Source organism: Tursiops truncatus, chromosome 17 (genome assembly GCF_011762595.2).
Source record: "Tursiops truncatus isolate mTurTru1 chromosome 17, mTurTru1.mat.Y, whole genome shotgun sequence".
Classification (NCBI taxonomy): domain Eukaryota; kingdom Metazoa; phylum Chordata; class Mammalia; order Artiodactyla; family Delphinidae; genus Tursiops; species Tursiops truncatus.
In genome coordinates, this window is record NC_047050.1 from 14,418,352 (window position 1) to 14,445,602 (window position 27,251).

At 42.6% G+C, this 27,251-nt stretch overlaps 1 protein-coding gene across 16 annotated transcripts in view; it reads left to right on the forward strand.

Moving 5' to 3' along the window:
* The window catches only part of SULF1 (sulfatase 1), a 161,840-nt gene that overhangs the window by 79,459 nt on the left and 55,130 nt on the right, over positions 1 to 27,251 (forward strand). For 10 of the 16 annotated variants that reach the window (XR_012327208.1, XM_073794489.1, XM_073794499.1 and 7 more), the window contains 4 exons: positions 4,889 to 5,038; positions 7,058 to 7,130; positions 7,436 to 7,665; positions 21,753 to 21,992. Coding sequence is in view for 13 of the 16 variants with exons in the window: in XM_073794489.1 (XP_073650590.1) it covers positions 7,494 to 7,665; positions 21,753 to 21,992 (412 nt within the window). In the remaining 3 variants the exon portion in view is untranslated. Of the gene's footprint in view, positions 1 to 4,888; positions 5,154 to 7,057; positions 7,131 to 7,435; positions 7,666 to 21,752; positions 21,993 to 27,251 lie in introns of those variants that run through there. The other 6 variants (XM_073794494.1, XM_073794495.1, XM_073794493.1 and 3 more) reach the window with 3 other exon arrangements.

Genomic DNA, 27,251 nt, shown 5'->3' on the forward strand with positions numbered 1-27,251 from the left:
GCTGTTAAAAGGTGCATTTTTTGTACCTAGGAACGGTAGAACTTTAAGCTACGAAGATTATGTTTCTTCATTACTTAAGTATGTATCTGCATGTATGAATATATTTATACATGTATCTTAAGTATGTGCATGTGCGTGCATGCACATGTGCGTGTGCAGGCATCTAGGGAGGAAAAAAGATAAATACGTAGGGTACTGATGAAACGTGATGCTTGTGGTAGACAGTAGTGTTCAGCACGCTTCAGCTGTACCATCAATTTCCAGCCCTCTTGCAGGTGGATGGGGTCATGTGACTAGTTACAGCCAATGAAATATTCGAAGTGATCTGAGTCACTTCCAGGTTGAAGCCATGAAAAGTTCTCCTGCAAGATTCTTCAGTTTTTTTCTTCCTCTGCTTCTTGGTCCAACTATTGAAGCAACACATCAACTGTGCTCCCATCAGCCCGCATCCATGCATGAGCGGGCAGAGCAAAGCTCCCGTCACTCTGTGTGTGACTTGTAGTGTGTGTTAAGTCATTGATATTTGGGGTTTTTTTCTTGTTGTTATTGCAACAAACTATATCTGCAATATGCAATACCTCCAGATACTTCAATACAGATAAGCTATAAATATATGAAACCAAAGGCAAATTTAATGTAATAAATCATATACCATAAGGAGTAGCTAAGATGCCTAAGACCACATTTGGGGTTCTTTTTATCAATATGCTATTCTTGCACTAGACCCAAACTGAAGTTTCCAATGCCCCGCTTTTTAAAGTTCAACAGTCTTGTTCTCATTATCTTGGAGCTCATTGCCACCATCAAAACTTGTGACCATTATCAGACCCTTTGGACACTCTGTAGCATCTGCTTCAGGAATAGCAGGTCCTTCTGGGGTTTTTTTTCATAATTTTTAGGTCACTTTGGTTTTCTTTGTTTTGCTAATTTCAATTTGAAAGAAGCTGGACAAATCTCTGTCTTGGACCCTTTGCATTCTCCAGAATGCTCTTGGTGAGCTTGTCGTTATGTGGTTTTATTTCCTACCTTTGTGGGTTAACTCTCAAAAGTACATTTCTTGCTGTAACCTCTCACTTCATTCTTATCACTGCTTACGTCTTTCTATCTATTCTGTTCCTCCATGAGAAAACAGAGGGAAAGCCTAGGAAATTTACTTAGTTCTATTTTTATCATGCAAAGATCATGGGAAAAAAATCCAACTTAAACATAAAAAAAAATAAAATCTGTCCCTCTCCCTCATCGTACCCCGGGGTAACCAACGCTAACAATTTTGTGAATAGATGACTTTTCAAGGTTCCTTCCAATGTCAGGATTTACAGTGTTGGGGGGAGAAAACAGAAAGGGAAAAAAGGGAAGAAAAGCAAACATTGTTCAAGGAGGATCTCATCACTTAGCCAAGGATTTCCCCAAAGGTGCTCCAGGTCAGAGATGTACACTTTTCAGCTGTCGCTGGTGATTGGAAGAGATTTATTATTCGAGGGGTATAAAAATGTTACCGCACCAGAAGGAGACTGTTGTCTATCTTCTTTGCTTGGAGTTGTAATAAATTAGATCGGGAAGCAGGCTTTCTTGGGATTAACAGTAGATGAACTTTGCCAGCTATGGGGTTTTTAAAAGAAAAAATTAGCTCCTTCATGGTTTCACATATATCATAAAGAAGCTAGCACATCCTGAAGGCTTCCTCTAAAAAAAAAAAGTGATATATGGCAAACTTGAAAGTCAAAATTAAAGGAAAAGGGCCATGTAAACTGACCCTAGGAAATGTGGGAACTATGTCGATTGGCGTTGGGGGGGGGTGGGATGGGGGAGGGTAGATACCACCTTCTTGCTGGTATAATCCTATTTTGCTTCACTCTAACGATAAACTAAGTGTGTTCTGGTTAAATTCAGCTTTCAATAATTGCATGCTGCTGGCCTAATCTCCCCCGCTGCTGTGACTGGTTATGGTGTCCTTTTTTTTTTCTCTGTCTTCACTCTGGAGTGGCATTGCTTTGTACTAGAAACAATTCCATTGCCCCATCCCTGAGAGGTTGATTTCCATGCTGAGTGGGTTGTTCTGGGCCTGTCTCTCACATACTTTAGATTTGTGGGCATTTATTTATAAAGTTCTGTGTTATCCTCAGATTAAAACACACACACACAGAATGTCATCACAGCATGTCATCACTCATTAGATTTGCAGGCATTTAGAACTTAGGACAGTTTCAAGGCTTTAAGGGGAAAAAAAATGAATTACGTTTGTGACTAGGGCCAAATCTGTAGCCTTAGAGGTGAAAGGCCGGGCTTGACTATGGAACCAAATATACTCTAGGCCAGTAATTCTCAAATTCTTTGGGCTTGGAATCCCTTTATATTATTAAAATTGTGTTTTTATCCTTTTATATTATTAAGCTTGTGTTTATGGGGATTTTAGCTATTGATACTTAGAAATTCAAACTGAGAATTTTTAAAAGTATTAATTAGGGGCTTCCCTGGTGGCGCAGTGGTTAGGAATCTGCCTGCCAAGGCAGGGGACGTGGGTTCGAGCCCTGGTCTGGGAGGATCCCACATGCCGCGGAGCACCTAAGCCCGTGCGCCACAACTACTGAGCCTGCGCTCTAGAGCCTGTGAGACCCAACACAGCCAAAAATAAATAAATAAATAAATAAAATTTGTAATGATAATTAAAAAAAGAAAGCCATTGTTTAAAAAAAGTATTAAGAAACAATAAATCCATATGTTAAATGATATATACTATTTTATGAAAAATAACTATATTTTCCAAACCAAAAAAATATTGGTGACTAAAGTGGCATGTTTTACATTTTTGCAAATCTAATATTTATCTGAATAAAAGAGAACTGGATTCTTATATCTGCTTCTGCATTCAATCTGTTGACATATATTGTTTTGGTTGAGGTATAGGAATAAAGTTCAGCCTCACATGGATAAATAGTTGGAAAAGAAGTATTTCAAGAGCTTTTTTCAGATACTTGTAGATCTTCTTTGATACTATACCAAAATTTGACACGTGGTGATTCCTAAAGGTTAGGTGTAGTAAGAAATCTGAAACCATATCAATGAGCTTTTCCTACTCTGTTACATTAAAATCCAGTGGTCATCTTGCACTTTGAATGAATTTTTTTTACACGTGTATGATTTTGTAACATTGTATTTGGTCATTTGGGAAACATTGGTTCATTGAATTATGCAAATAGTCGAAGTGTTGACACATTTCATTTTACAGTACCATAAAATGACATTCGTTAATACCAACATCAGTGTCATCAGAAAGGTTTTACATATTGGAAAGCTGCTAAGCTCACAGTGGCAGATACAAGTTTTCCAAAGTTCTGCTTTTGACTTGAAAGCTAGATTTCTGTCATTGGCAACAAACACGACAAATACCGTCAGTTGCTTTCCTTGAAATGACAGTCTGATTTCATTCACGACTTGAGAAAATGTCTGCCAAAAATCCAAGTCCAAGTAATTCTTTCAACTAAAAATAGCGTTTGAGCAAAAACAGAGAAAAAGGATGTGTCTAGTTCACCTGGCAACTCAGTCCCACGAGTGCTTTCCCTCAACGAGCATCACACCTCCATAGGCTGCAAAGGGTTTTATGTGTCCCTTCTCTCTCATAAAACAGAAAACTTAAAAGAAAAGATGTGCATTCAAGGGTCAAGGTTTAATCAAATTAATCATTTTACTGTTTCATCTTGAGTGAAACTGTTCTGTTTTTTTTTTAACCGTATGTGATGCTCCCTTCATTCATACAAAAGCAGCTGTACCCACCATTGCTCTTAGATCATCAGTGCAAATGTCAACGAAGTGAAAAAGGGAAATATAGTGTTAGTATTTTTCAAAATCGTTCTGGTCTTGTGGACTCCACCCACAAGGATCTCAGGGTCCCCCCAAAGTCCCAGATTACACTTTGACAACCACAGTGGTGGACAAGCATATGGCCACCATCCCCTTTACCTCGGCACCAGCTGCCCAGACAAAGGGAGGCTTATTGAAGACAGAGACCCCCCCCTTAAACCTACTGGGGCAACGAGGGCTTTGATTTAGTGTGGGGTTTTGCTGGACAAGCATATGTGAACTAGACTTTCTGTCCAGTTGGCTTGAAGGCTTCCCAGTCTTTTCTTTCTTTTATATGTGACTTGAAACTTTTAATGTCACATTTATAGTTGGCTTGACTGCCCCAAACAAAGTGTTGTAAACTTTCCCCACCAATTGGCCATAGCTACAATTGGTGTTTTCACTTTAGAGCTTGAAGAATAGGCATCTTGTGTTCTGGTCCTGATTCGTGAATACAGCAACCGTTCCTCAAGCTCACTTTCCATGTGTGAGAAAAACCTCTTTTGACATTTCTCCCATTTTCAACTATTTCTCAAGACAAGCTGTTAGTCTCTAAGGACACTTGTTGTCTGCCACAAAGTATCCAATTCAAACATTGCATCGTTGTCTCCTTTGTTGAGGTCTGCATTTTGTCTGTCAGGTTTTTTTTTCTTCTTTTCCTTCTGGAGCTGGAAACCAGGCAGTGAGAGGATGACAGGTTCTAAAAGGTCATATTTGAATAAAGAATTGTCTGTGTGCACTTTTCTTCAGAGTTGTGTGTTTTGTGTGTTTTAGTAAAGGGAGCGCTCCTGCTGGCCAGACCTGTCTGAAAGTTCCATTTTCTTTACCACTCAATTTCTCGGCTTTTACATATGAATCCCCTGAATCGATAATAAATTGTGGCAGAAAAAAATAAACGTAGGTCTCTTCTGCACCTTTAACTGTCCAGAGAGAAAAGTTCCTTTATAGGTAAAACGTGCATCTTCTCTGCTGTCCCTTTTCTTTATTAGGAAATGATTTTCAATGTAGTTTATACAAGGTACCACTAAGGCTAATTTTCTTTTTCCTAAAGGAAGAAGTAAAGTAAATAACGAGAAAGAAAAGAATAACCCAGAACACTGATTGGGTTCCAGGGAATGTTACCAGCATCTTGATAGTCAAGAATTTTCAGTTGCGTGTGTGACTGATTATTCAAACCAAGCGCTGCTGTTCGCTCCATACGGTGAGTCTGACTGTATTTTCTGGGTCACCATTGTCAGCAGAGGTTAGTTTAAACCATAGCGGATGCAAGAAACCCTGCAGACTCTCTCTTCACACAACGTCACCGGCTTTGAGAGGTGGGCAAAGTTTTGCTGCTTCAAGGACCAACACCCCCTAAGAAATTTCTGTATTTAACTCTTAGGTTAACACACGCTCTGTGGGAGAAGGCCATTGTTTCACTCATTTCTTTTGCTTTCCCATCCTTTCATGCTTGTATCAGTTTTCTCATGATTTAAAACAAATGCCCAGAAACCCAACAGTCAAGGCAGAACAATTGCGGGCTTTCAGCGTTCAGAAGGCACCGCGATCGCTGAAATAACGCCAAATTATTACCAAACAAAAAACAAAACCACACGCCAAACCATACATATTGACTTTCTCAAGCCACAGGATCAGTCGGAGGTGGCTTGCTTTTTGCTCTGCAGATCACGTGGTCAGGACTGCCTCGCTGCAGATGCTGGATTTTTGTTTTAAAATCTAGTTCTTACTGAGTCCTTCTCTCTCTCTCTCTCCCCCTCCCTTCTTCCCTCCCAAAGAGTAATTACAGGCTGCAAAGTAAAAAGCATTAGAACTGTTTACAAAACAGCTCAAAAAGTTTAAAATAATAGGGGCGTGTGTGTTTGTGTAAAACACAATAATGTGGATGGCAGGGGGAAACGGTACACAGTCTTTCTTCATTCTTCTTTCCTGCCCCACGTCACCCTCCAGAATTTAAGGCGCGGAAGGAAGCGATGGAGTCCCTTTCCTTCTGCTTTGCAGTCCTCACACTTCATCCGTGATGCTTACTTATCTGATACCCGTTTATTGTTGAGCATCAAAATACAGACCCTCAGGTGTGTGGCGACAGAGTGGCTGCTGGAGCGGGCTGCTCTCTGATTAATTTTAGGGCAGTCAAAATTCCCATACAGATGCTCCCTCATGACATTCAAGAGAAAGATGGTGTTTTTTGGGGTTTTTTTAATGAGCCCTTTGCTATCTTTCGGAAGTCCAAGAGACCAGCTTTCAGCAGGTTAGCGTTCTAAAGTGAAAGGGGCATTTTTCCAACCCTTTCCAAAGTCTCCTGTGCAGATTTGCAAAGATTTCACAGTGTTCCCCTCCAGATTTGATTTGATTTGGTTTTTTTTTAAGGTGGAAAGGTCGCCTCTAACCTCCAGCCTCAGAGCCCATCAGTCATGTTGCTTTGCAGGTTGAGATCTGCTGCGGCAAAGCCAAACCTCGGTGCTAGCGGCGCTGCACCGGCTCTGAACAGTAGTGAAGCTGGTGCTCACAGTCGAGGAGGGCTGTGTCCCCTTAGGCGCCGATGCGCTGGGGATGAGGGCTGGGCTGAGGGACCAGCCCAGCTGGGAGGAAGCATCCCTTCCCCCGGTGATTGATGAAGCACAGTTAGGAGCTTTTTGGAGGCTGGGAAAGGTTGTCCTCCCAGCCCCTCACTATGAAGTCTTTGTCAGCAAAAAGAGCTCTCCTGGGCAGTGAGTGACTTCATGCAGATGACATATGACAGCTTTGCGTTTCATTCTGCTTGATAAGTACTCAATATCGTACGCAGGTGAGTTAACGCTCCCCAGATGCAAACACTCCAGTGCACTGTGGTTTCACAGGCACTGCTGGTTCTTCCTTATCAGTCATTTGTTTTCTTGGGGATGTTTAAAGTACTATTAAAGTGTGAGCAGGGATGATACCCAGATCACCATATTTATGATTATGAAATGAAGATAGTATTCATGTCATTGGTTAGCAGTTCTGAATGTTGTTTCCTTCTGTCTCTCCCTTTTGGAGTACAGATTTTAAAAATTATATCAATATATTTGTATAGATATGATTTATATATTACATTTCTATTTATTATACGTATATATAAATATAATATATAAATCATATCTATACATATATATTTATGCTGTTTCAAGAGACTCTTTCAGACCAAAACTCTGTCAAAATCCTTGACTGACGTTTCCTTTCGTATTTTTTCTCCCCCTTCCAGGACCCCATCTGCAGATGTCCTGAATACCTCTGAGTACAGCAGTTGATTATTCAACCAGGATACCTAATTCAAGGTATTAGCTCTTGTCAGAAAGCTTTTACATCTGAGCTGTGTTGGAAATTCTATTTTGGCAATGAATTTTGAAATCGGAAAGGTTGGAATGAGAATAAAGGACAAAAGTGAATTTGCAAAATAATCAAGCACTTAAAAAAACGACCTGATGCCTGGTAGGGTTTGCCGCTTCTGACTCATGGGCAGCCCTTTCTCTGCCAGTTTTTGTGCCAGTTCTCGCTGAGTTGTAGTCCTTTTTCTGCAACTGTGTCTGGGGTTTGGATTTCATTTTCATCTCTCGCTCTCCCTTTCTCTCTGACTGCCCAGAGCTGCAGGAACCAGAAGACAGACGTTTTGTCAGTTTTGCGACATTGGACCAAGCACAATGAAGTATTCTTGCTGTGCTCTGGTTTTGGCTGTGCTGGGCACACAGCTACTGGGGAGCCTCGGTTCAACCATCAGATCCCCGAGGTTCAGAGGCCGGATACAGCAGGAGCGGAAAAACATCCGACCCAACATCATCCTCGTGCTCACTGATGATCAAGACGTGGAGTTGGGTGAGCACTGGGTTTGTCGCTTGTTGGTCTCTTTCGCTCAGATGATTTGCTGGTTTGCATTATCAGTAAGAGTCAGTTAACTTTTGGGGGTTTGACACATAACGGTAGTACCTGAACCAACACCCTAGGTTATAAAATGTACTCGTATTAAATGAGAAAGCATTTGGTTTGTGTTTCAACTTGACTCTTCTGATCTTAAGGTTTTGAAGCTGGGTGTGGGCTGGGAGGATGGGAAGATGGCAGGCGAGAGGAAGCACGAAACTGTAGAAGTCAAGGGTTGGATCGTGCGCCTTGGAAAACTCTTGGTCCAGAACTTTTCAAAATATTTGGGCAAATTTGTTTCAAAGAGTATGAGATTATGACTGTAATTCTCTGCCCCGCATATGAGCATAGGTGGATACAAAAAGAACTTGTCGGGGCTTCCCTGGTGGCACAGTGGTTGAGAGTCCGCCTGCCGATGCAGGGGACACGGGTTCGTGCCCCAGTCCGGGAAAATCCCACATGCCGCGGAGCGGCTGGGCCCGTGAGCCATGGCCGCTGAGCCTGCGCGTCCGAAGCCTTAAAAAAAAAAAAAAAAACTTGTCGATGGTCATTATTATTAAGGTGATTCCTTTATTCACAGCTTGTGATTGTTAGGGAATTGAAAGTTACAGTATTCTGCACATCCTCCCAGTAGTAATTCACTGCTACCACCCTAGACAGGATGCTTTTCGGAAGAATTCGCTCACCTGGGTTAATTCTAGAGCACTTAGAAAGCCTGCCAACATTTGGCGTTGCAGCTGAGCTTCTGTATCACCTGATTTGGTTTCTCACCTTCTCACTTTCTTTAATGGCCCAGCCCTATGGTCTTGCCCATAAGCTTAGGGTCAAGTTCTTCTAGGGTACCTAGGACAAATGAAAAGCTTGCCCTTACAGGTTGTCACCACCACTCATCTCCATTCCTGGACGCAATTCCTTGCTCTTGAGAAATCGCTCAGCTAGGCTTATCCATCATGCTGAACTTGACCGTCGCTAGTAGCTTTTAGACTTCCAGCTACCAGAGCACCCTGGGCTTCTTTCCAGAGCTCCTCTGGCTAGGATCTTTGAGGATAAACCCCTCCAGGCTGGAATTTGATCCACAGGGATAGGGACTTTGATTTCCAACTGGAAACCAAACCCTGGAATCCCAAAAATCAACTCTTTGGGTTCAGCTGAAAACAAAGGCACTAAAAGCCAGCAGAGGTAATGATTATTGGAGGTGACTTGCAGAGTCTGTTGTCTCTCACTTAACTGCTTATTTTTAAATTTTTATTATTTGGTTACGCCAGGTCTTAGTTGCAGCTGGCGGGCTCCTTAGTTGTGGCACGTGAACTCTTAGTTGCGGCATGCATGTGGGATCTAGTTCCCTGAGCAGGGATTGAACCCTGGCCCCCTGTATTGGGAGCACAGAGTCTCAACCACTGCGCCACCAGGGAAGTCCCTCTCACTTAATTGCAAGAATTTTCAGGCATCATACCAAAATGAAAAGTCTTGCAGGTATGACTTTAGTATGTATGTGGCTGGTGGTTTAAGTTTTCATTCACCTACAGGGCAAGTAAAGTGAAGACCTTTGAATTCACTTCCCTTAACATCTCTCATATCCATCCTTTTCAATGAAGCCATTCTCTTCTCTCCCAGTTTTTCCCTAACTGGCTGGTCATGTGACCTGTGCCCTCTAGTCTTGGCCCCTCCTACCTATTCTTCATTTCCTGCAAGTATCTGATCAGGTCTCTGCTGCTTAAAACCCTCCACCGGGTTCCTTTACCAAGACGGTGAAGCCCCTCCCCTCTGCAGGCTGATGAGTGCCGGGCATCTGTCCCTACCTATTTCTGTAAGGCTATTTCCCTTTCCCTCACTTTTGCTCTGTGCTCCATGGAAACAACTTACACTTCCCTGAAGGTGTCTGGTGGTTTCATCTCCCTCACCTATATTTCATGCCTTTGTACATCTCATCCCCTCTGCCCTTTCCCCATTATTCCACCTGGCGAAGCCCTACCTATTCTTCGTGACCCAGTCCAGATGCCTTCCCCTCGGGGGGTCTTCCTTTACCAAAACGATCCTGCTGTCCAGCAGGGTGGAGGGAACTTTCCTTTGCACCACCTTGGACCTGCCTCCAGCGTATGACCCTAAATCCACCGTGTGCTTCCATACCTGTCTCTTCCACTTAACTGAGAGCAACTAGAGGGGAGGGTAGTGTTCTATTTATGTTGTAGTCCTGATGCTGGGACTGTGCTGGGAATCTAGTAGGTGCTCAGTAAACTGGAAATGGACCCACAGCGGCCTGAAAAGGCTAACACAATTCCCAGAAATGAATGCAAGTATCCGTCATGATCTACCTCTTCAATATACAACCCTTGTCTTTAAAATAAATTAAGGAGGGCTTCCCTGGTGGCGCAGTGGTTGAGAGTCCGCCTGCCGATGCAGGGGACACGGGTTCGTGCCCGGGTTCGGGAGGATCCCACGTGCCGCGGAGTGGCTGGGCCCGTGAGCCATGGCCGCTGAGCCTGCGCGTCCGGAGCCTGTGCTCCGCAACGGGAGAGGCCACAGCAGTGAGAGGCCCGCATACCGCAAAAAAAAATATAAATTAATTAATTAATTAATTAAGGAATTGTTTGATCAGTGTATTTTTAAGAGTTCAAAATTTCATCCTTATCCTATAGTTAATGAATTCATTCAGTAGATATTTATTAAGCAGTTATTAAACACTGGCTTCTAGTGGAAGCCCATGGATATAATGGTGAAGAGTCGTCGGCCAGGTTCAATCAACCCAGCTCTTTCCTACATGTTTGCCTTGCCTTTACTTCCTTCCTTGATTTCCTACCCAGATACCAGGCTAAGCATTCACTCATTTAATCATCACAGTCGCTCTATGAAGTGGTTACTATTACTCTCTTCAGTTTATACTTAAGATAAATGAGGCTTAGAGAAGTTGCATAGGCTGTGATGAGCTAGGAAATGGTAAACTCAGGACCTGTATTAGATCTGGGTCTCCACAGCTACACATTTAACCATGATTCCTTCCCTCAATCCGTCCTTCAACAAATATTTATTGAGCCCTTCCTAAAACAACCTGTAAGTACATGGTCACGCGCTAGGTTCTGAGATAACAGCTAAGATGGGTCTTGTTATCCTACTGGCAGAACAAGTTAATGATGAACCACTGTGAACCATGGATACAAATTTAGAGAAGACTTCTTTTCTCAGCAGAAAAATTCTGTTCTTGGTAGTGGGTACAGTTTGATGGAGACTTTCGCCTGGCCGATTGTAACGCTCTCATAATCTTTCTTGACACTTAACTGCTCTAGACTTTAGTTGGCTTTTGTGTTTTTTTAATCATCTTAACCAATTTTTTTTCTTTTGGCTGCATTCCATCTTCGTTGCTGCGCGCGGGCTTTCTGTAGTTGTGGCGAGTGGGGGCTACTCTTTGTTACAGTGGGCGGGCTTCTCATCGCGGTGGCTTCTCTTGTTGCGGAGCACGGGCTCTAGGCGCACGGGCTTCAGTAGTTGCAACACGCAGGCTCAGTAGTTGTGGCACACGGGCTTAGTTGCTCTGCGGCATGTGGGGTCTTCCTGGACCAGGGATCGAACTCGTTTCCTCTGCATTGGCAGGCAGACTCTTAACCACTGTGCTACCAGGGAAGTCCTCCTCTTAACCATTTTCAAGTGTACAATTCAATAGTGTTAAGTACATTCACATTGTTGTGCAACCAATCTCCAAAACTCTTTTCATTCTATAAAATTAAAACTCTATACCTATTAAACAGTAACTCCCTAAACCCCCAGCCCTTGGCAACCACCATTCTACTTTCTGTCTCTATGAACTTGACTGCTCTGCGTACTTCATATAAGTGGAATCATACAGTATTTGTCTTTTTGTGATTGGCTTATTTCCCTTAGCATAATGTCCTTCCTCACTGTTCATCTGTGTTGTAGCATGTCTCAGAATTTCCTTCCTTTTGAAGGTTAAATAATATTCCATTATATGTATATCCACCCTATGTCTATCCATTGATCTCTTGTTAGACATTAGTGTTGCTTCTGCTTTTTGATTATTGTGAATAATGCTACTATGAACATAGGTGTATAAATGTCTCTTTGAGATGCTGCTTTCAATTCTTTGGGGGTATATACCCAGAAATGGAGTTGCTAGATCAATAGGTAATTCTATTTTTAATTTTTTGAGGAACTGCAATACTGTTTTCATAGCGACTGCACCATGGTCCATTCCCACCAACGGTACATAAGGGTTCCAGTTTCTCCACATTCTTGACAATATTTGCTGTTGACTGGTTTTTTGATAATAGCCATCCTAATGGGTGTGAGATGTTCTCTAATTGTGGTTTTGACATGGTTTGTTTTGGTTTGATTTTTTACTTACATGTGATTATGTTTGCCAAATATTGAATAAATCTTCACCTAAGCAGAACTTTTGCACCTGTAACACTGCAGGCGTTTTGGCTTCTGTGCCTCCAGAAGGGTATAACAGACTGAGAAAAGGCTTAGGAAAACAGCTACAAAAATTGTAATAGAATACTTTTCCTTTTGGAAAAGAATAAAATAATTGTATCTCTTTGTCTGGAAAGACAAAGGCTAAGAAGGATTGTAATCCAAGTTTATGAAACAAGCTGGGAAGGAAAGCTCTTATTAAGTAGGACTGGGACCCCTCCCTCAACTTTGAGGACAAATAAAGTAAACTAGTCCTTTGTGAAAGGAGTGAAACACATGAGGCATTTACTAATAAAAGTGCTAGAACCTCATATATGGATAACACTTTATCTTTTTCCAAAGAACATTTATTCTCATTATTGCATTTTACTGTCATTCCACCCAAGTTGGGTGGGTAGGACAGAGATCATTATCCCAGGAGGACACTTGATCCATGGAAAGATTAAGTAATTTAACCAGCGGTCCCTGTACTTCTGGATTTGCTTTTTCCACAACTTGAGAAGTGGTTCAGGTTATGCCTCTACCCGTAAATAGTTCAGGTTTTTAGGCGAAGTGAATGGGTGGAGATTTACACCTTTTTTAAAAAAATTGAAGCATAGTTAGTTTACAATATTCTGTTAGTTTCAGCTGTACAGCAAAATGATTCAGTTATACATACATATATATCTATTTTTTTCAGATTCTTTTCCCTTATAGGTTATTACAAAATATTGAGTATAGTTCCCTGTGCTATACAGTAGGTCCTTGTTAGCTATCTTTTTTTTTTTTTTTTTTTGCGGTACACGGGCCTCTCACTGTTGTGGGCTCTCCGGTTGCAGAACACAGGCTCCGGACGCGCAGGCTCAGCGGCCACGGCTCACGGGCCCAGCTGCTCTGCGGCACGTGGGATCCTCCCGGACCGGGGCACGAACACATGTCCCCTGCATCAGCAGGTGGACTCTCAACCACTGTGCCACCAGGGAAGCCCCTATCTATTTTATATATAGTAGTGTGTATATGTTAATCCCAAACTCCTAATTTATCCCTCCCCCTCCTTTCCTCTTTGGTAACCATGTTTGTTTTCTATGTCTGTGAGTCCATTTCTGTTTTGTAAATAAGATCATTTGTATCATATTTGAGATTACACGTATAAGTGATATCATGATATTTGTCTTTCTCTGTCTGACTTACTTCACTTAGTATGATAATCTCTAGGTCCATCCATGTTGCTGCAAATGGCATTATTTCATTCTTTCTTATGACTGAGAATATTCCATTGTATATATATGTACCACATCTTCCTTTTTAAAAATAATGTATGATTGATTTTATTTTTTGTTTTTGGCCACGCCACACGGCTCGTGGGATCTTAGTTCCCCAACCAGGGACTGAACCTGCGCCCTTCGCAGTGAAAGCATGGAGTCCTAACCACTGGACTGCCAGGGAATTCCCAGTACCACATCTTCTTAATTCAGTTGTCTGTTGATGGGCACTTAGGTTGCTTCCATGTCTTGGCTATTGTAAATAATGCTGCTATGAACATTGGGGTACGTGTATATTTTCGAATTATGGGGTTTTTTTAAGCTAGAAAAACACAAATGGACATGATTAACATGAAGTTTGGGATGATGGCTACCATCTGGGGAAGGAGTGGTAACCAAGTACATCAGCAGTATTCATATTTCATTTTAAAATTGAAAATATGTATCTGAAGAAACTGTGATCAAATGCTAAGCTTTGACACAGCTAGGAGACATGTCATTTATTCTGTGTTTCCCTGCACTTGAAAATATTTTACAAATCAAAAAGAAGAAAATCAGAAATGCTCGTGGGACTCCCCTAACTTTCTGAGACTAGAGTCAAAGAGATCAGGCTCTAAATCTTTCCCAAATGGTCCCTGGGTGCCACTCTGCGAAACAAAATAATGAGCTGATTAGAACATTGATCTGGCTCAATGTGGCATTTCTTAAATTCTTAGGAAATTGGACTGGTGCTAACATCTCAGGAACGCTGACCCAATGCTTCTCTTAGATCATAAGGAGAATTAAGAAATCTTAAATGCATGGAAACACTTTGTCTAAAGCAGAGGTCACAAATGGGATCTACAGTCCAGAGCTAGCCCACAGATGTGTTTTGCTTGACCAGCACACTTTTTAAAACCAAGGCAACATTTTAAAAGATCAGGTGATTTGACATGAAAAGAAAAGAAATCCAGATTCCGACTTTTCTTGAAAGTTCAGAAGAATGAGGGCTTACATTCCCATGAGGCAGCCATCAGTTAAATGCTTGAAGGGGAGTCAAAGCTGCCCCCATTAGGTGGGGCGTGTCCTCCCGAGACCCTCACGGTCCCCACCACTCTCCACTGCTCCCCAACACTTAGGCCAAGGATCACTTGTTATTTGCCATCATGCCCATCCTGCCGATTTTCTTATAGTCAGGGGAAAGTTCTGTATACTCACATCTCTATCAAACGTAGAAAACTGGAAAGACGAAAGCTCTGTGATTTTTCTTGTACCTGCCTACCTTCTCTGTCTAGCCTGTAGGCGTTTTTACTTCCATTCCCCTAAAAAACTAGTCCCCACTTTTAATGGCCTTTAGCTCTTTAGGGGAAAAAATAATGAGTCCTAGTGACCTAGAAACATGCCAGACAGATTTATTATCTGCTTCTTGGTCCCTTCTTCCCCCAGCTTGTTTTCCCTCCTCTGGTTTTAGCTGAAACATCTGTTTTTTCTTTCCTACCAACTTCACAGTTTTGGTAGAAAAAGGTATACTGTGTGATCATGTTATCTTTTTAATGCTTTCAGAATTAAAATTTTCAATAGACCAATAAAGCCATTTTTAATATGGGAACTATCACTGTTTAAGGTTCCACACTTAACTGTTGGCACAGGAAAATAGCAGGGGTGTGCTTCAGCACAGGTCATTTACATATTTAAATCATTAACCTTACCCCATCATAAAACAATGGCGTCCAGAAACAACCCTGCACAGTTAATGAGTTGTGTTTGCTTGTCGTTGTCATTCATCAAACCGTGAATTGTTGCGATTCACACGGAGGTGTGTCGCTCTGTGAAGCCAGGTGTGCGTGAATGCCGCATATCTGGGACTTCCTTAAAGGATGACGATGACAACATTTATTATTGAATTTCTGGTTTTGTGAGTTTTTCTGGACATGATGAACAGCCTCGATGAAAATGTTAACGCTTGATAGTATGAAATATTGAATAATCAAACGCTAAGATATTTGAATCAGGAAAGGCAAAGCTTTGTTGTAAAGTTTAACATGTTCGTGAAGTAATCCAGGCTCTCTGTGTGGTTTTGGTAAAGTCATTCCAATTAGTGGGACATTTTCTCCCTTGTGACCTTTTTTCACACACGTGATTTGGGAATACATGAGTTGAAGCCTGTAGAATGATTTAAATTCCTGGCTATGGCTCTGTCTACTCCCAGGAACCTAGCACATACCCCCTCAAAGGACCATTCGTGGAGCCTTGATTTTTAACTCCACCAGAATTGCAAACCTGGCGGATCTTGCCGGATTCCCAAAGAGTGCCACTTCTCCTGACACCGAGCAGTGTCTCGGTCACCGCTGAGCTGTCCGAGCATCCCCACCCCTGCAAGAGCGAATGGCAGAAGTCTCCAGTTCCAGCCTGGAGCTCTGGTGCTGGGACAGCTTTTCTTGGCAGCCCCAAGATTCAGCTGTGGCCTGGACCTTCCCTGTCCTCAAGCCAGCCCAGTCAGCAGTGCCCCCGTGCCAGCTACTGGACTTAATTACGGTCACTTCATAACATCCCTGTCAGGCTTCCACCTCCCAGGACAATTTTAAATGATAATGAAGTCAGGCTTCTTGCTTAAGAGGGGCATGGGGAACAGTGTGTGATGGGTGGAGGGGAACGGATGTGTGATGGGTGGAGGGGAACTGATGTCTCTAAGCCAGCATTAACATTTTATGTCTTGAAGCGTTGACAAAGCAGTTGACCTCTGTCTCAGTCCGTGACGACTGCTCTAACCAAATACCATAGACTGGGTGGCTTAGTGACTTCTAAACAACAGATGTTTATCAGGTAATTACTTCTCACAGCTCTGGAAGCTGAAAAGTCCAAGATCGAGGCTCCAGGAGATTCGGTGTGTGGTGAGGACCCACTTCCTGGTTCATAGGTGGCTGTCTTGTCACTGTGTCCTCACATGGAGAAAGGGGCAAGGGAACCCTCTGTGGCCCCTTTTATGAGGGGCTGATCCCATTCATGAGGGCTCCACCCTCATGACCTAATCACCTCCCAAAGCCCCACCTCCTAATACCATCACCTTGGGTGTTAGGTTTCAACCTATACATTTTGGAAGGACACGAAAGTTCAGTCTATCGCAACCTCTGTATTCTTACCTTAGCTTTGGAATTCAGATGTGATTACAGATAGGGAGATGGAAAATGCAAGAGTAAAGGAAACACATTGGGGCTGAGGTGATCACAAATTAAAATCGTCGCTCATGCCATTTGCTCGACAGCCCTGCTAACTAGTCCAAGGAGCTATTATTAGCTGCATTTTACATCTGAGAAAAAAGAGGGTAAAGGGCTTGTTCAAGTTCAAGCTCATCTGTGACAAACACCCAGGTGTTTCCCCCCAAGTCCACATCCAGGGCTCTTTCTCTTCTCGTGCTCACCCTCCTAAGCCCCGCTGTGGGAATCTTGGTATGATTCTCTAGCCTTAAGCTTCATGTCATGCCTATGAACTAATTGTTCCGATAACTAAGAATCAACACGATTTGCATTTTAGGCACCAAAGGCCTGAAACCCAAAGAAGTGGGGAGCTTCAGCTTAAAACAAAACTGAGTCCTTCCAGCGATAGGACAAGACATGGTCCCAGCCACTGCTCTCCAGCTGGAGATGCAGAATTATGAGTTGCTTTTTGCAGAATAGTGTTTGGTAGTTTCCCAATGAAATATCAATGGTGCAATCGTACTGGTTGTAGAAGCAGGATGAGGCAGTGTTGTTGGCTAACATGAATCACTGCACAGCCATAAAAGAGAAGAAGGAGTTTTCGCTTACCTTGTTGGAGTGCAGCGACGCGGCAGAGGGAAGAGGTATATGATTCCTGTGCTCCATCATCTGTGTCTACGCAGGGAATCCGAGATCAGAGGCAGCAGTGAACACCAGTGTGACTGTCGGCTTCTGAAGACAGACACGCCTGCAGCCCACTCACCTCGACCTGGGCTCGGGCTACTTTAATCACTTCAGCCCCTAAGAGGGCAGGAGACAGGCTTCAGTGTCTGTTAGCATCTCCCCTAAGAGGCCGGATGAAGCGAGATATGAGATTACAGAAAATGAGACATAGCCTGACTCCAAGCAGACATCATTTCTGTGTCTCAGTCTTGAGAACGTCAGGGTCACAGCCGGGACTCAGCCTAGACGCAGCTTAAGAGCGTGGTCCCTGAGCAGACTGCCCGCCTTTGCATCCGGGCTCTACTGCTTAGGGTCTGTGTGGCCCTAAGCACGTTGTTTAACCCTTCTGCTCCTCAGCTTTATCATCCTTGATGTGAGAATAATAAATAGAAACACCTGCTATGGAAGGCTATTGTCCGGGTTCGATGAGTTGCTACACGGGAAGCACTTAGAAGTGGGCGTAAAGTAGAAAATCCGTGAGAGTAAAAGTATGAAATTGGTGTTTCCTCTTCCTCTCTGCCCACCTTACAGCCTCGGAAGCGGTCTGAGCCACTTAGATCACTTAAAATGAAGCACCCACTAAAGTCTCTTCCAGCTCGAGGCTTCGCTGGTTCCGTGTCTGGCCTCGAATAGGTCTCCAGGAGTGGGGGAGGGGCCGCGCCAGCATCCTCAGGGAGCTTGTTAGAAATGCAAATTCTCTGGTCCTTCCCGGGTCTTACTGATTAAATCAGCATCTCAGGGTGGACCCAGAAGTCTAGGATTTAACATGGGCTCCAGGTGATTTTTAACGTTGGAGAAGCCTTGTCTCAGAACCTTCTCCTTACTGAGAAACGTGAAGCCACATTCAGGAACCTCACATCCGGGAACCCCGCCGGTGGTGCTACCGTGGTCACAGTACCTGCAGGGACCAAATGTCTTCATTGTTCCCTTTGACGTGTGGGCCGGTTGGAAGCAGAGCATTTGGAGGGATTTTTTAGTTCCTTGGTACAACCAGCTCAGTCAATGAAGAAAAGAGAGATATTTAGAATGAGAGGAGAGTCCTGGCTGGGGCAATTGTGATGCAAGGGGCTGAGTTTTAGTCCCCAGTTTGTAGATTATTTGACCTTAGATCAGATTTTCACCTCCCATCCTGTGCTGCGGTCCAAATAAGTCTGTAAACTGGAGGTTGCAGCTTTGTGATTCGGGACCTTGGAGGATGGCCTCCAGCTGCATTTTTTTTTTTTTTTTTTAATTTGAGTCCAGCTAGGCTCATAAGGGAACTCTGAGAAGTCATTCTTTGACATAAAAAGACTATTAGGCAATAAAAATTGATCAACAGTGTGTGCTGAGTTTTCCCAAAATTCAAGCTATTACCGTAAGTAATCACTGCAGTTTTCTAAAGAGGAAAGAGTAATAAGGGAGTGGACTTTGGCATCAACCTCGAACTCTCTCCCCACTCCTGCGTCTCATTTCATGTATTTTCTCCAGGCTCTTTCCCCCTGTGTGATCAACAACACAAATATAAAACACAACATTTCTAAAATGCACTTCTTTGATCTTCTGTAGGACATATTTCTTGTTAGTTACTTCTTGAGTAACAGTGAAACCATTACTTTTCCAGCTTTCTTCCCGGGCTGAAAACTGTGAGTCAACTCACAGCCTTCTGATGCATTGCAACATCTCCTGGGTCTGCATCTTAAGAGTCCTTCTATTTTAAAGGCACAGCCCAGTTCAGGTTCTTACCACCCCATGGCCGGGTGGGTTCAGCAGCCTTTTGGCCGTACCCTTGATGGACCAAGCCTATTCCCCACCTACCCCACAATGCACATACTTCCATTGCCATGGCAACACCTCTCAAAGACTTCTTTCTTATCATGTCCTTCATGCCTTTGACAAAGAACTTGCTCTGCCGTCATTTTGTCTATTCTGTCAAATCCAAATATCTCTGCCCAGCCTCCAAGCTATTGGCTAAATCTGCCACCCATTTCATCAAGAGAAGTCTTCATATTCGATTTCATTCCAGAAAATCCACGTGCCATTTTCATCACTCCACTTACTTCTTCCCACCTCCAGTGCACCGTGCATACCACCTTCCCCGTGCTACCCACAGTACACTTCGCCCATCCCATGTTTTTCTTCCTCCTTTCCTCCCATTTGTCCTCATCTCCTGTGGCAGAGCTCTTATTAAACATTGCCTCTGGTCCCCGCTGTCTTTATAGGTCCTGCTACTGCTATATCCACACTCACGTCTACCTTGCTTTGCAGATATCCCTAAGCAATTTTCATATGTAAATTCTCATCTGGTTAGTTTACTGCTGAAGATCAGAGGCAGCAGAGAATTTTCCATTTCTTTTGTTAATGCTACACTTTGGGGGATCAGTCCAGAGAGCTGAGGTCAATAGAATGAATGCTCAGCATGAAGTGGGTGCTCACTACATGTTATCCACTGATGGCAAAAAGGTTGCTTGATCCTCTGAATACAACCAGGGGAGAAAAAGCAGTTAGGAATCCTCCTAACTGAAGCATATTTCAGGGAGCTCTAAGGAGACCCAATTAGAAACCATCTTTTCTGTTTTCATGTGAATGGTAAGAGCTCGTATGTGAAAAAAAACTGTGGTTTTTGGATGGCTGCACGCTTCTCTTCTGCTCTGAGTGCTTGCCTGGTTTGCATTACGATTTCCTTCCTTGTTGGAAAGCTACATAGACTTTCTCCCTTTCTTTGGAAGAAGTAGGACCTGTTGGAAATGTGAGGCTCCAGGATTGAAATGCAATGGCCTTGGCTGTAGTGCTCTGTAGTGCATTTCTTGACAGGTCCTGAAAAGACGACTGAATTCTGGCCTGAGCTTTTTTTTTCCTGCAGTATTTGGATGGGTTTCAGCTTCCATGTTTGGCTGGATAATCGAAATAGGTTTTTTTTTCCTTCCTCAGCAATCGTATGTACAATTTCATCCTTTACAGTTCAAATGGCACGCTTCACTACTACGCAGATGCTTTTGAATGTGACAGAATCATAGCTCTTTCACAAACAACCCATCTTTTAAAATGACGTGGAAACAGGTGAAAATATAAACTGGTCGTACTATCCTGGTAGAAAAACTGGCAGGTATGTGGTGAGTTTGCTAGAGGATACGAACTTACATTGAAGATCTTTTTTTAATTAAACACAGGCATTTTGCAAACCAAAACTACAATGAGGTGTCACCTCACACCGGTCAGAATGGTCGTCATCAAAAAATCTACAAACAATAAATGCTAGAGAGGGTGTGGAGAATAGGGAACCCTCTTGCACTGTCGGTGGGAATGTAAATTGATACAGCCACTATGGAGAAGAGTATGAAGGTTCCTTAAAAAACTACAAATAGAACTACCATATGACCCAGCAATCCCACTCCTGGGCACATACCCTGAGAAAACCATAATTCAAAAAGACACATGCACCCCAATGTTCATTGCAGCAGTATTTACGATAGCCAGGACATGGAAGCAACCTAAATGTCCATCGACAGATGAATGGATAAAGAAGATGTGGCACATATATACCATGGAGTATTATTCAGCCATAAAAAGGAACGAGACTGGGTCATTTGTAGAGACGTGGAGGGACCTAGAGTCTGTCATACAGAGTGAAGTTAGTCAAAAAGAGAAAAACAAATATCGTATATTAACGCATATATGTGGAATCTAGAAAAATGGTGCACATGAACCAATTTTCAGCACAGGAACAGAGACACAGACAGAAAACAGACGTGTGGACACAGGGGAGGAAGGGGGGGTGGGATGAACTGGGAGATTCGGATCCACATATATACACTACCATGTGTCAAATCGATAGCTAGTGGGAACCTGCTGTACAGCACAGGGAACTCTACTCAATGATCCGTGGTGACCTAAATGGGTGGGATGGGGGGGGTGGGAGGGAGGTCAAGAGGGAGGGGATACATGTAGACATATAGTTGATTCACTTCGTTGTACAGCAGAAACTAACACAGCATTGTAAAGCAACTTTACCCCAGTTTAAAAAAAAACAGGCATTTTGGAAGGACTTTTACTTAATTGGAAAACTTCTCCCCTCTTTTATTTCATACGATGAAAACATTCTATCTCGTCATCTCTGCAATGTCTGTGGCATGGTGCGAGTGTGGTGGGCTAGGAGTTTTGATGCTCTGTTTTGATGCTCTCTGATAATCTTCAAAGGGCTGCTGGCCTTGGAATCTGCTCCGTCTCTAAAATTCTTGCTTTAGTGATCAGATAAACCTGCTTTTCTTTTTCCTTTGTGATCAAGGAGGGGAGAAGCTGAAATGTGTTTTTATTCTGCAAAATATTTGAGATGGCAGAATCCCAAACGTTGCATTTTGTTCTAGAAACGAGAGCTCGTCAAATGATAGACTCCTTCAGGCTAAGGCAGAGAAATCAACAAGGCAGGGGGAACAGAGCCCCTGAGTGACGTGACATCGGTGGGTGATCGCGCGGTGCTGTCTGCTAACAACGCTGGCATTGTGCCTTCCAGGGTCCCTGCAAGTCATGAACAAAACCAGAAAGATTATGGAGCGCGAGGGGGCCACCTTCACCAACGCCTTCGTGACGACGCCCATGTGCTGCCCGTCCCGCTCGTCTATGCTCACGGGCAAGTACGTGCACAACCACAACACCTACACCAACAATGAGAACTGCTCCTCGCCCCCCTGGCAGGCAGTGCACGAACCGCGGACTTTTGCTGTCTATCTGAACAGCACCGGCTACAGAACAGGTAAAGGGGGAGCTTTCCAGCCCGTGAACCTCTGGTAGCGCACCTCTGGAAGATGCACTGTATGGTGAAATATATGAAGTTCCAATCGGTCCCTAAGCGGAAGGAGCCGAGGCTTGTGTCTCTCAGCATCCTCTACTTTTCCCTCTGGTTAACATCCCAGAGAGAGGTCCCTTAGAGAAAAGTCAGTGATTCTCAGCAGACACGTTAAGAGAGTGTTGTCCCCATCAGAGCAACCGGCAATTGGAATTTTCCAGGAGAACCTGCAACAGAAGAGTTTTCATCCCATGAACGTGCTTACCTCAACCCTCCAAACCTCCAGGCATCCCAGCGCAGCTTGAGGCTTGTCTTAAATGTTGGCAAATTCTTGCCCATTGGGTGAGAAATCATCAAGCGCTTTGAAATTGCTTAGCACGTACCCCAGGATCTGGGACACGATAGATTATCAAAATTGTTTACTGAATTCGGACGTAACTGAAAGAAATCATCCAGTGAGGTGTACCTTATTCATTCATCTATTTATTTACTCATAATTAATAGGATTGGGAGTTTCTTTAGCTTAGTTTTGGTGACTTTTAGATCTCAAGTGTTCGCCCCCATCTCCCAGGAAAGGAGGGCATCCCAATTGCTACATCTTCTATCATTGTTTAACCTACATAGATGAGCAGTTTGGTTAGTTGGTCTTTTGCAAACTGGGGACCTCCTTCCAGAGAGGTTATGAACATCATACCAGTGTAAGAAAGAAGCAAGGCTCCTTCCTGTCAGGTTGCCCCCAAAACCTTTATTCTCCTAGCGTTTATATGCTCTCCTTGGGTTTTCTGAGCATTTCTTTATGAAAAGAAGCAAAGATATTGATTGAAGGGCTGTGATGAAAAATAATTTTTTCAGAACCAACTAGACGTATTCATAAGAATTAAGGGTGTCATAATTAAAACTTGTTGAAAAAGATTTTCAGGTCTGCAGATTCTCTATTCTGAAGATTTAAAAGGAAAGGATATCAGATCAATGTATTCTCTCAAATCTCTTTTAAAAATGAAATTAACCTTTTCCACTGGACTCAGGAAATACGTGGCCATTTGCTTCTTTGCAGAGCGCCTTGTGCGCACTTAATACTTGTTCTTTATGGATGAAAATATTGATTGTGGGTGTGATAGCACTGTCATCCACAGGCATTCAAGAGCTCCGCTCACAGAAGAAACTCCTCCCATGAGCCTCAAGGGTGTTTGCTTACGCTTCAGAAAGAAACTAGGTTACTCCAAGTGCCCTATCCTGCGTGTGTTTTCCCACATAAGTGATTTAAGATTATAGCACCTTTCACCTGCGAGCTCTAAAGCAATTTGCAGATCTATCAAACATCCCTGTAGGGTTCATAAACAGCAAATGTACTTAGCTCCATTTTATAACTGATGTGGGAATTTCAAATACTGTGTGATGACCAGCTCAGAAGCAAAATCAGAAATGGTCCCCTGATGCCTGATTCCTGATTTTGACCACCAAATTGTGTTTCGTTTGCGGGAAGCATTGTACGAAATCAGTGCCTTTCAACTCCCAGGCTCCCTTATAATTTAATTCCTAGTAGCAGACATAGAGAGACGGAGAGAGTTGGAACTTAGAGTTGGAATTAGAACCCTCACTGTATCCAGACCGGTGTGGACGGTGTCCATCCTAGAAATGGAGATGCTGGTGACACAGAGAAACCTGCCCAGAACTTAGAACTGTCAATTAGGACCTGCTAATTCATTTCAGGGCTAAATCAAGAAAGGGCAAAAAGAAGATAATAAGTTCTGGAGAGATAGTGAACAGCAGTGTGGCTATAGTTGACAGTATTATATTGTGTACTTGAAATTTGCTAAAAGGCTAGATCTTGGATGTTCTCACCACAAAGAAAAAACTGGAAACTAGCAAAGATGTGAAGTGATGGATATGTGGATTGGCTTGGCAGTGGTTACTATTTCACAATGTCTATGTATAGCGGACCATCAGGCTGTAAACCTTACAATTTTTTTTTAAGATTTATTTATTTATTTTTGGCCACATCGGGTCTTAGCTGCGGCTCGCAGGCTTCTCTCTAGTTGTGACGCGCAGGTTCCAGGGTGCGTGGGCTCTGTAGTTGTGGCGCCCGGCTTCCAGAGCACGACGGCTCTGTAGTTTGCGGCATTCAGACTCTCTGGTTGAGGCACCCGAGCTCAGTAGTTGTGGTGCACGGGCTTAGATGCTCCGCGGCATGTGGGATCTTAGTTCCCCGACCAGGGATCGAACCCGCGTCCCCTGCATTGGAAAGCGGATTCTTTGCCACTGGACCACCAGGGAAGTCCCATCTTACAAATTTTTTTTAAGTTAACATCTTTATTGGAGTATAATTGCTTACAAGTTTTGATTGTCAATTATATCTCAGTAAAGCTGGGCAGTGGGGAAGAAAGGGGAAAAAAGGGAAATTGATATTTGATGCTTGCTTCCTCTGTACCAGGCACTTTAGCTAAGTTTTCTCACCTAATTCTTCCGGAAACTTTGAAAGGATTTGCCCATATTGCCAGTGAAGAAACCGAAACTCAGGAGGGTTTATCTGAGGTCACAAGCTAGTCAGTGACAGACTGAATCCAGCACACCTGACTCCAACATCTTTCCTCTTTCTTTATTTCTTTACATATATTTCTATCATGCTTCATTCCGGAGTGCCTGGCAGAGACACATAAAACATAAGATACAGAGCAGTAAGGACACTGTCGAATGGAAACGAAGGGTAGAGCCAGTTAAAATCAAGGCAAAGGTTAATATGCAAACTGCAGGCATACCACGGAGTTGTAGAGAAAGGCTGCATATTTGGAGCTAACTTCCAGATGGCAAAAGCAAAAATGGAAATGCCATCCATTACACAGCTCACTGGGTCACCAAGAAAAAACAAATCTTGCTTCTAAGAAGTGGAGTGTACTCTGGTACTTGTTTCAATTATCCTATGCTGCGTCCACCCTACAAGAGCTTGAATAAAACTCAGAGGTAATTTAGTTTTTCAGTTCCTTTGTTCTCAGACGAACAAATTTAGACCTACAAGATTAAGGTGACTTGCAGAAGTGACACATCTGATGTTCTAACAGGAAGAGTGGGCAACAGGACTTTGGTCTTCAGGCCTCTTTCCAGTATGCTACCCTAACCTAATGGGTTAGGTCTAGGATGAAGCTGCAGACCATCAGGCTTTCCCGGGGACAACTGTCAGTCCTTTGGTGCAGCCCCGTAGCCTGCTTCAATCAGTTGTCTTCTTCAGGGAGAGGAGATTTGCTCCTGGAAACTAACTCAGATTCTGAAGCCAACCTTCTTCCCAGGGGTCTAGACACTTAGGTAATAATGGAATTTATAGTGAGTCATCCTGTAAAGTAAAAGGAATTCTTTAAGGGAAACGGGACTTTTCCAAACACTTAGGGCTCGTCCAAACACTTAGCTATGAATAGAAAACGGATGATATACACTCAGGAAAATAAATTTTGATGTGCCCATTAGTAAATCAGAAAAATTAAAAATTGGAAGACTAAAATGGCAGTGATAATGAGCTACGTAATTTAAATTCATCTTTGATGGGAAATACTGACACGTCTCAGACAATTAGGAAGTAGAGATGTCTCTGTGACAATAATTATCGATCCAACCAGGGACAGAGACCCATTTGAAAATCCACAAATAAGCACATCAGGATGACAGACATCTTAGGAAGTTAAGAGAATTGGTGAGTAGGTATTAAACCAGCATATTTATGAGCCACTAAACTAGTTGGGGAGGTGGGAGGAGCCAATATCTAACGATTTTAATGTTTTCCTAATAATGCATACGTTATTTGGAACATTTAGCTGAGAACCTAAGAAAAATAATGACGGAAACTGAACTATGTATTATACATGAATACCCATCTAGAGAAAAGCACAAAGCAGCAATCAGTTTTATGAAGAGCAACTCAGAGAAGACAAATTACTAAGAGGCTTATTTTGGGAGGCATCCAGAATACATGGATTGAAATGAATTGAATTGATCCAATATTGTATTTACCATTGTGTGACATGATTTTTCTTTTTCAGAACCAAGGCGTATTTTTGGACTGGCTGTAACTTAAATTTTTCTAACTTTACTCATGGAAAATATGAGTCTACAACAGCTTAAGTGTTTAAGAAGGGAAAATACAGTAACGTGTCTATTGCATTTTATGTTCTAAGTATAGTGGGAATGATACTGGATTATCTGTCATAAAAAGGAAAATTCTGCCTATCTGCTCAAAAAAGTTTTAGTTTACATTTCTTGTGAGGGTATAGACATGAATGTAAAACCTGGCATAAATGTTAAGGTAAGAGTAATAACCCATGGGTTTTTTTTAACACCTTTATTGGAGTATAATTGCTTTACAAGGGTGTGTTAGTTTCTGCTGTATAACAAAGTGAATCAGCTATACATATACATGTATCCCCGTATCTCCTCCCTCTTGCATCTCCCTCCCACCCTCCCTATCCCACCCCTCTAGGTGGACACAGAGCACCGAGCTGATCTCCCTGTGCTCTGCGGCTGCTTCCCACTCGCTATCCGTTTTACATTTGGTAGTGTATAATAATCCGTATTGGAGAGGTAGCATCAAGTGTTAGAAAAAAACCCTGAACCGAATGGTGGAGAATTGGAGTCACATCCTTACTCTGCCTTAAACTTGTTTTGAGAACTTGTCCAGCCCAGTTTTCCAACCTATATAATGCAGAGATTTTTTTCCTGTCCATTTTTGCTATCACTGTAATCATATTAATTCCTTTAAAAATGGTAGTGTTCAAATTATAATCATAATACAGGATACGTAAAATCACAGGTGAATGAAATTTTAGTCCTACTAATTCTTCTTCATATCACTGGAGTGAAAGGGCCAATATTTAATAGAGACCCGCAATAAAAATTTTTGGAGAGAATTCTTTTTGTAGTAAAACAATGTAGACAAGTTAGTCAATTTTCTAGTTTCGTGTCTTTTTACATTACAGAATTTATTTATGTTACTTATAGCAAGTATATTTATTTATTCTCTGAGATGTTTTAAAATGTAGAGTTCACTGAAAGTAAGACAAAGTAATATTCTTATCTTTATGAATTATGGCATTATTGATTTTTGTTAAGTACACAAACGTAAGATAGAGCATACCATAGTATGCTATTTATTGAGCCACACTATGCTTAGAACTATACTAGACATTGGTGTATGAAGAGCTGTAAAGTGAGATTCCTGTCTTTGCTACACTTACAATCTAGTTG